The following is an 8,934-nucleotide window of genomic DNA, read 5'->3' on the forward strand; positions in this document are numbered from 1 at the left end:
GGGTGGTGTGGTTTGAATGGCTGGAAAGGCCTCGTCTGCATTGTACTGCTAAATAAATTTTAAAAATTGTGTCTGTTCCAGTTCAGCTTCTGGTCAGTTGTAAACCTGAGGATATCGACAGTGGGGGAGCTCAGTGTTGGTAATGTCGTTGAATATCAGGGGGTGATGGCTGAATTTTTCTTTCTGAATTATCATTGCTAGTGCACGTGGCATGAATATTATTTGCACCTTGTCCACTAAGGCTTGGATGATATCGAGATCTTGTTGCATTTGAAAGTAGACGACTTCATTATCAGGGGAGTCAAGAATGTGCTGAACATTGAGCAATCATCAGTGATCAGTCTAACTTCCGACCTTATTACTGAAGGAAGGTCATAGAGGAAGCCACCAAAGATGGTTGGCCAAGGAAGGTATCCTAAGAAACTGAATAGAGATTTGGCCTAACTGCAGTAATACCAGTTGTTAATAGTTCACTCTGCAGTAATTAGATAGTGAATCAGCATCAGGTTTATTGTTATGTATATCGTGAAATCTGTTATTTTGCAACAGTAGTACAATTACTCTAAATTTCAAAACTAAATAGTGCAAACAAAGAATAATGAGGTAGTGTTTATGGATTGTTCAGAGATATGATGGCAGAGAGGAAAAAGTCATCACTAAAAAGATGAATGTGAGTCTTCAGGCTTCTGTATCTCCTCTGCAATGGTAGTGATCAAGCATTCTATTTTTTTTTTGCTCTGCTGATCCAAGATACCAAATTTAATTGCATTGTTCTTCTCATTCCTGTGAATGAGATTAGCTGATCCAGCACAAGCATGGAAGCTTGGAAAGTTGTGGACAACTTTTAATCCAAAAAATCTTAACCATTTAACTTGTTTATCAAAGTTCACATTATAGAGATATTGTAGACTATTGCCATTGAAGAAAATCTTAAAAATACTGTTTTCTGTTTCCCTTTAGGTGTAGCACCTCCATCATTTGTGGCTATCAAAGCTGGCACAACCCTTTATCAACTTACGACAGCAGGAGAAGCTGTTTCTTGGAATTCAGTCTTTGTTCTCATGTTCTTGGCAGTTGTCTCCCTACTTCCGGTATTTTTCCAGAAAAAACTAAAGCAAAAGTTTTCATAACTCAACACCGTCTTACTATTCATAACTTGCCTCAGAATTTATCTTTTAAGTTAACGTCCACTGAGTGGGGTTGTAGTAAAGAATATATTTGGATTTGATAAGTTAATCATTTTTTCATAATCGATGTGCACATTCAAAAATGTGACTTAAGTTTCATAAAACAATGCCCTTTCCCTGTTTTTCTTCCTTGGCATTAACATTAAGTCACATAATATACTGCAAATGGCTTGCTTTTATTATTGAAAGTAGAATTTATTATATAATGTAGCTAAACGGAGTGAAGCGTACAATTACAGCAAGTCTCTCCCAATTCTAGGTGCTCCAAAATCAGTTCACTTCAAAGAGAAATAAATTTTTCCTTGGCCACATGCTAAAAGCACAATATAGTGTCGGTTGAAGTCAATCTAATAGAATTTTGGAGGAGTGGAGTGAAGTATGGACTGCTACTGCTTTCCATTTTAACACTATGTTGAAGGATGAATTCTTTAACAATTTTTCCCCCCAGTTTTTGTGGTTCAATGTTGTGGAAACATTTATGCAAGGTTCTTAGATGTAATAAGTAGCTAAGTGCAAACATATGCCTTTAGCAGTATTAAGAATGGCAATAATTTCACATTCATGGTGTATAATTATTTGTAATCATACATGATTTTGAACTTCAAATATTTACATGTTATCACAACTTGTAACATCCTGATGCAAGTATTTATTGGAAAGAATGAAGGCTGAATTGGTTACTGTTGTTGTTTCTGTATTCAGTCCCCATGTACTATGTGTGTCTTGTTCTTTATCCCAGATATAGCTATGGAATGTAAATTTTCATGTGTCTATTGACTTGTACAGGATAAGTAAAAGTGCACAACATATTTCTTAAAAATCCATTATAATTTTTCTTCTGTACTGTAATTTTAAAATGTCCACTAGGTGGCATTTGATTCCAGAAACAATGTAATAAAACCATGAGGTGAATTTTTCATCCAATCTTAGTTAATTGGGAGGAGATATGACACAATAGCTGATGTTCCTCCTTCAAACATGGCAGTTAGGAGAGGTGTGGGGGGGGGGTTGAGAAAGAAATCAAATTCAGTCAATTTCCCACAATATCAATTTGCAGTTTGAAAGGGTCTGAGGAGGACCGTTTTGCTCAAGAATTGGTGTATGAATGAAGGAAGACAATGGAATAAAAGAAAAATAGTATCATGACTGATACTTGAGAGTTTACAATACAAGCTTTGTAGCCGCATATCTGCAGAGAAAACAAATAACCTCTATGTCAAACTGCTACCAAATATTCCACAGAAATGATTCAGATTCTTGAAGATTCTTGCAGAATGAGACCACTTTTTAATCCTGGAAGAAACTGTAAATGCCGAAAACAAATATCAAAATGCCTGAATTTCCAGCAAGGCAATTGACTTCTTAAAAGGGAAAACATAAAGGGCTAAAAAAAAGCTCAGTTTGTTAATACTGATAAGTTTTCTGCTTAACTCTAACATTTCTGATCTGATTGGAAATCTTAACAATTTTGGTCAAATCAACTGAAGAAAACCAAGTACTGCATTGTCCCGATGAAGGGTCTCAGCCCAAAATGTCAACAGTTTACTTTTTCCATAGAATCTGCCTGGCCTGCTGAGTTCCTCCAGCATTCAGTGTGTGTTGCCCTGCATTGTACATTTTGAAAAGTATTCAGAAACCAGCCTGTTCTCATTAACTCTAGCTAATGTAAAAGTGTGCTAACTAGGTTCCTATCTTCAATGTGATTTCAATGATAATCTGATACAACCTGATGGACTTTTAGAATAAACATTGTATTGTGATATTATAATTGCTACTGCTGAGTTGATCGGAATTTTATTGGACAACTTCTAGGTAGCCTTTCATCACTGTATTAATTGGACACAGAGATAGAAAGGGAAAGCTGTATGGATGTTTTTAAGTTCTAATTGGTTTATTTTAGCTGCACTTCAGTTGTTAGCAGTCCTTAAAGCAAGTTAAAATATTCTGGGCTCCAATCTCATTTACGTGACCTGAGTTCAAAAACAAACTGCAGTGTAGTATGGGATGCAGGGAACGCTGCACTGCTGGAGGTGCCTCCTTTCAAATGAGGTGTTATCCATCTGCAATATCTCATTTAGTGCAACTTGGTCTCAGCAGGCTGAAGGCACATTTTAAAGAGCTGGGAAAGTTATACACAGTGCCTTGATCAATATTTATGTCTCAGTCAACTTCTGAAATGAATTATCTGGTCATTAACCATGTGGCAATTTAAATTCCCACAATTAGCAGTGTACTTCAATTACTGCATCATGGGCTGTAAAATGTTTTGGAATATTGCAAAAGTGAAAAAAAAGGAATATTGCAAAAGTGATTCAAAAAGCATCATATAAATGCAAATTTTGCTGGGAAAGTAGCAGATTTTTTTCATAACCCTGGTTGGTTTGCCCTTGTATGTGTTTAAAAATTGCATTGTGGTAGAGAAATTTTGCTTGAATATTTTCTGGGGATAGGTTCAAAGTTCAAAGTAAGCTTATTATCAAAGTACATCTATGTCACCATACAACCCTGAGATTAATTTTCTTGTGAAGATACTCAATAAATCCATAATAGAATAATAGCCATAATACAATCAAAGACTGCACCAACTTAGGCATTCAACCAATATACAAAAAAAACAACAAACTGTGAAAGTACAAACACAAAGAAATAATAAATATTGAGAACATGAGATGAAGAGTCCTTGAAAGTGAGTCCGTAGCTTGTGGGAGCATTTCAATGATGGGACAAGTGAAGATATCCCCTTTGGTTCAAGAGCCTGATGGTTTAGGGGTAATAACTATTCCTGAACCTGTTGCTGTGAGTCCTGAGGCTCCTGTACCACCTTCCTGATGGTAGCAATGAGAAGAGGGCACTTCCTGGGTAGTGGGATTCTTGATGATGAATGTTGCTTTCCTGTGACAATGCTTCATGTAGATGTGCTCAGTGGTGGGGAGGGCATTACCTGTGATGAACTGGGCCATATTCACGACTCTTTGTAGGATTTTCTGTTCAAGGGCATTGGTGTTTCCATACCAGGCTGTGATGCAGCCAGTCAATATACTCTCCACCACACACCTATGGAAGTTTGTCAAAATTTTAGATGTTGTGCGAAATCTTTGCAAACTCCTAAGGAAGTAGAGGTGCTACTATGCTTTCTTCATAATTGCACTTGTGTGCTGGACCCAGGACAGGTCCTCTGAGGAATTTAAAGTTGCTGACCCTCACCACCTCATTCATTGATGAGGACTTGCACATAGACCTCTGGTTTTCTTCTCCTGAAGTGTGCCATTGGAGTTGTGCTTAGCCACACAGTCATAAGTGTAAAGTGAGTAGAGCAGAGGATTAAGTGCACAGCCTTGTGTTTCACCTGTACTGATGGAGATTGTGGAGAAGATGCTGTTGCCAATCTAAACTGCCTGGGGTCTGCAAGTGGGAAATCATAGAAACATAGAAAACCTAGGGCACAATACAGGCACTTTGGCCCACAAAGCTGTGCCGAACATGTCCTTACTTTAGAAATTACCTAGGATTACCCACAGCCCTCTATTTTTCTATGCTCCATGTACCTGTCCGGGAGTCTCTTAAAAGACCCTATCGTATCCGCCCCCTCCACCGTTGCCAGCAGCCCATTCCCTGCACTCACCACTCTGTGTAAACAAAAAAACTTACCCCTGACATCTCTGTACCTGCTTCCAAGCACGTCAGAACTGTGCCCTCTTCTGTTAGCATCATGGGTCCAATTACACAAGGAGGTATTCAGGCCAAAGTCTTGAAGCTGAATGATAAGTTTTGAGGAGATGATGGTACTGAATGCCAAGCTCTAGTCGATAAAGAGCATCCTGATGTATGCATCTCTGCTGTGCAGATATTCCAGGGTTGAGTAAAGGGCCAATGAGATGGCATCTGCTGTGGACCTGTTGCTCCGGTTGGCTAATTGGAGCAGATCTAAGTCACTTCCCAGGCAGGAGTTGATGTATTTCATCACCACACATTTAAGTGCTGCTAGATGATCATCACTGAGGCATGTTACCACGTTCTTAGACTGCTGAAGCGAAAGGTTAAGTACCTCAGTGGACCCTCCAGCCGATTGATCAGCACAGGTCTTTAGTACTTGGCCAGGTACCCCGACTGGGCTGGATGCTTTTTGTGGGCTTGTCCTGAAGGCTGCGCACACGACGCCCTCAGAGACTGAAATCATAGGATCATCAAGGGCCGTGGGAGTTCGTCGTAGTTTTTCCATGTTTTTACAGTCAAAGTGAGCATAGAAGGCATTGAGCTCATCTAGAAGCGAAGCTTTGTTGTCACCTATGTTGCTTGATTTTTACTCTATAGGAGGTGATGGCATTCAAGCTCTGCCTCAACTGTCAGCATCCTTTGTTGATTCAAGTGTAGTTGGGAACTGCTACTTTGCCTGTCAGAGGAGATTGTACGATCTCCAGAGACTTTCTGGAGATCGTACCTGGTCCACCCTTCACATATCAGCAAGGTCATTTTTGGGATTATATGCAAAATTGAATATTTTGCTGCTTGAACACATTTTTCTTCATGTCATCCCTCTTTAGCCCTTTAATTATTTGCTTTCCAGTCTTGTGATAATGGAAATTTCTCCTTATTCAGTTTGTTTATACTTTTGAAGATTTTGAACATCTCTATTAAATCACTTCTCAATTCTATTTTTCCTTCTACAGATGGTGCTCTACCTGCTGAGTGCTTACAGCACTTTTTTGTTTTTATTCCATCCCATTAAATGTCTTTGACCCTGTCTGAGGCCTTCACATCTTTGGAATGCTGACCAGAATTAATGACCTTCAGGGAAGAAATCTGCCATCCTTCTAAATACCTGGTGTCATTTTGGACTCAACACAATGTGATGACTGTCAGCTGCCATCTTGGTTGTTTCATAGCTGCTGCAGGGTCAGGCATCAGCATGAAATCAGACAATCCAGCACTGGATTGGGCACCAAATTCAGATATTCCTCATCAAAAACATTTGGGGACTAGTGTCTAAACTGGGAGTGCTATCTCAAAGAAATGCTGAATACACCTTTTGAAATGCAAAACTCTGTATCACAATCTCTGTGTCTGTCCTGCCCAAATGGAAGGACAGACTCTTCTTAGGGGCCAAGCGTATGAGAAAGAGTATGTCCTGGAGGTCCTGTGTGAACACTGATTTCATACACCTAGGAAATGGAACCCTGATGATCCCCTTTCAGATACAGTGTGGAACAGGCCCTCCCAGCCTGGTGAGTCGTGCTGGCCAGCAACCCACCTATTTAACACTGGCCTAATCACAGAACAAGTTATAATAACCAATTAACCTACTAAATGGTACATCTTTGGACCGTGGGATGAAACCAGAGCACCCGGAGGAAACCTATATGGTCAGGGGTAGAATGTGCATGCTTCTTACAGCTGGAATTGAACTCCGAACTCAGGTGTCCTGGGCTGTAATAGTGTCATGCCAACCGCTATGCTACCATCGTAGGTGATGATGAGTCAATCCAAAAGTAACTGAGGAAAAACATTAAAGTAGTCCTGAGAGTTGTTTGGCACCACTATTACTGTCCAAGCTGCCTAACTCCGAACAGGCCGGAGAATGCGTAGAGTGGTCTGGTCCAGTAGTGAGGGGTTGATTGGAGAGTCAGGGAGTCGATGGGTATGCAAAAGAGAATAAGTTACAGGGAAATATGTGTGGGTATGGACCTGATGGGAATGTTCTGAGACCTCGTAGAGTATGGATGGTCAATTGGCCTGGAAATATAACGTGAGAGTATAGGATGTTCACTGTGATATTCTATTCACGGCTCCTCATCAATTCATTCTTATGTAAGGGTTTCTTCTTTTATGTTACTGCGAAGGCTAATAAAATGGCTTCTTTGTTATGTTATAATAAAATGGCTTCTCTGTAATGTTAACTGCTGAGTTAACGGTAGCAGCTTGGTTGGGTTATAATTACTGTTAACGGGAATCGTATTCATTTACTAACCAATTGGGATAGATGTTATTCTTTCTTGTGTATCTGTAAGCTGTTGTTTTCGTGGGCTTTGGGCAGAAGGCATGATGGGGACAGAGAGAGGAGACGCGATACTGTCAGCTGGGCGAGGATCGGACTCTAGAGGAAGTCCGAGGCCCAGGGCTTTTCGGGAGGAGAACTGAAGAGGAAGGACGTGCGGGACACGCGCTGGTCGACCACTGTGGTTGGTCCCAGGCGGCTTGTCGAGGAGGTCAGAGGGGATCGAATGGTGGAGAGAAGACTCCGTTAATTCAACTCCAATGGTTGTGCACGAAGTGGTTGAACTCTGATAAGTTTGGCGCCTTTTACTTTCCTTTTATATTTTATCTCTATTAATTACATGGTTCCAGTAAGGTCTATAAAGTGTAATCTGTAAATCGTACATTGTGTGCTGTCTGTTATTTGGCGGGGTGCGGTACATCACAGCATCCACACAAACTTGATTACCCAGTTTGGTGGGGCGGAAGGCTGCTCCCCCTAGACAGAAGCGAGCTGAGCGAGTCTGAGGCTTACCAGGGAGCTACACTTACATTCAGTGAGACTTCAATGTGCAAGTACTGGCTGACAAGTAGCAGGTTTTTTTTTTGTATGTACAAAGTGTCAGTCAATAATTATTAAACATGAGAGAATATAACAACCTACTCATCACAGTCAATGTTATAACCATCACTGTGCCTGCCACCGTCAGCAACCTCAAGTTTACCATTGTCCAAAAAATTCTATTTGACCCAACATATATACTATATATAGTATGTATGTATCTACTATGTATAGAATGGTTTCAAGCCAGGTCAGGGACAGTGTATCACATGGCAAGTCACTCAGCCTGACATCCCAAAGTCTTTGCGCTGTCTGCAAGGTACAATTTAGCAGTATGATAGAATCTGCCCATTTGCTGAATGAGAGCAACTCCAATGATGCTCACAAAGCCTGACATTGTCCAGGAAAATAAAGGCCTGTTATCCCATTCCAAGCATACACCATCTGCAAAATACACCTTTTGTTGTTCTTTGGTCAAACCTGTGGCCTCTATTATCAAGGAAATGGCAGTGGATGCACAGAAAAAACACTATTTCCAGGTTCTTTGAACCTTTTCCAAGTTGCCACCAGAAAAAGTTGAAAGTTTTCCTTTAATTTCAAACACCAATCCTTTGGGTACTACTTCAAGCATTTCTACAGCCTGAAAGCCCATTCACAATGATTCCCATCCATCAGTTGAAATAATTTCTGTCTGGTGTTGCTGATAAGTACAGTATAAGAATTGCAGTCTTTTGTACTACAACACCATTCCTCCAAGAAAGATTGGAAAAGGAGCTAGCACTACTCCAATTTCAACTCTTATCTTGCTCAGCAACATAGATGCTTTTCATCCTAAATCAATAGCAACCAGCCTTGCTAATACTTCCTCTTTAATAATTTTTTAGCATATTTGGTATCTGAACTGCCTCTTTTATTATGATTTTGGCAGGATTTTCTTTAATAAATACATGAAAAATTATTAATTTAGTTCCTTCTTGCATAATTCCTTCTGTTTTCTATTCATTACTGCCTCTCAGAATACTACATACTAAATAAGTTGAGAAAAATTATATTAAATTCAAATACATGAATAAATTCATATATCCCTACGTAGATAAGGCTTACCGTTGTAATTAGATGAAACCACATATTAAGCATGCTTAATATTAAGAGTGTTTGAAACATGCTTAAACATATCTACACTTCAATCCACTACAATTGTAATAATGTGAGTTT

The 8,934-nt window shown here is 39.7% G+C and overlaps 1 protein-coding gene across 1 annotated transcript in view; it reads left to right on the top strand.

The window, feature by feature from the left end:
• tmem41b (transmembrane protein 41B) overlaps nucleotides 1-7,550 on the top strand; it is a 34,047-nt gene extending 26,497 nt beyond the window's left edge. Inside the window, exon 7 of the mRNA XM_063061860.1 lies at nucleotides 961-7,550. Coding sequence (XP_062917930.1) covers nucleotides 961-1,130 — 170 coding nt within the window. The 3' untranslated portion in view covers nucleotides 1,131-7,550. The remainder of the gene's footprint in view (nucleotides 1-960) is intronic.
• The last annotated feature ends 1,384 nt before the right edge of the window (nucleotides 7,551-8,934 follow it).

This window comes from Mobula hypostoma, chromosome 11 (genome assembly GCF_963921235.1).
Source record: "Mobula hypostoma chromosome 11, sMobHyp1.1, whole genome shotgun sequence".
Classification (NCBI taxonomy): Eukaryota; Metazoa; Chordata; class Chondrichthyes; order Myliobatiformes; family Myliobatidae; genus Mobula; species Mobula hypostoma.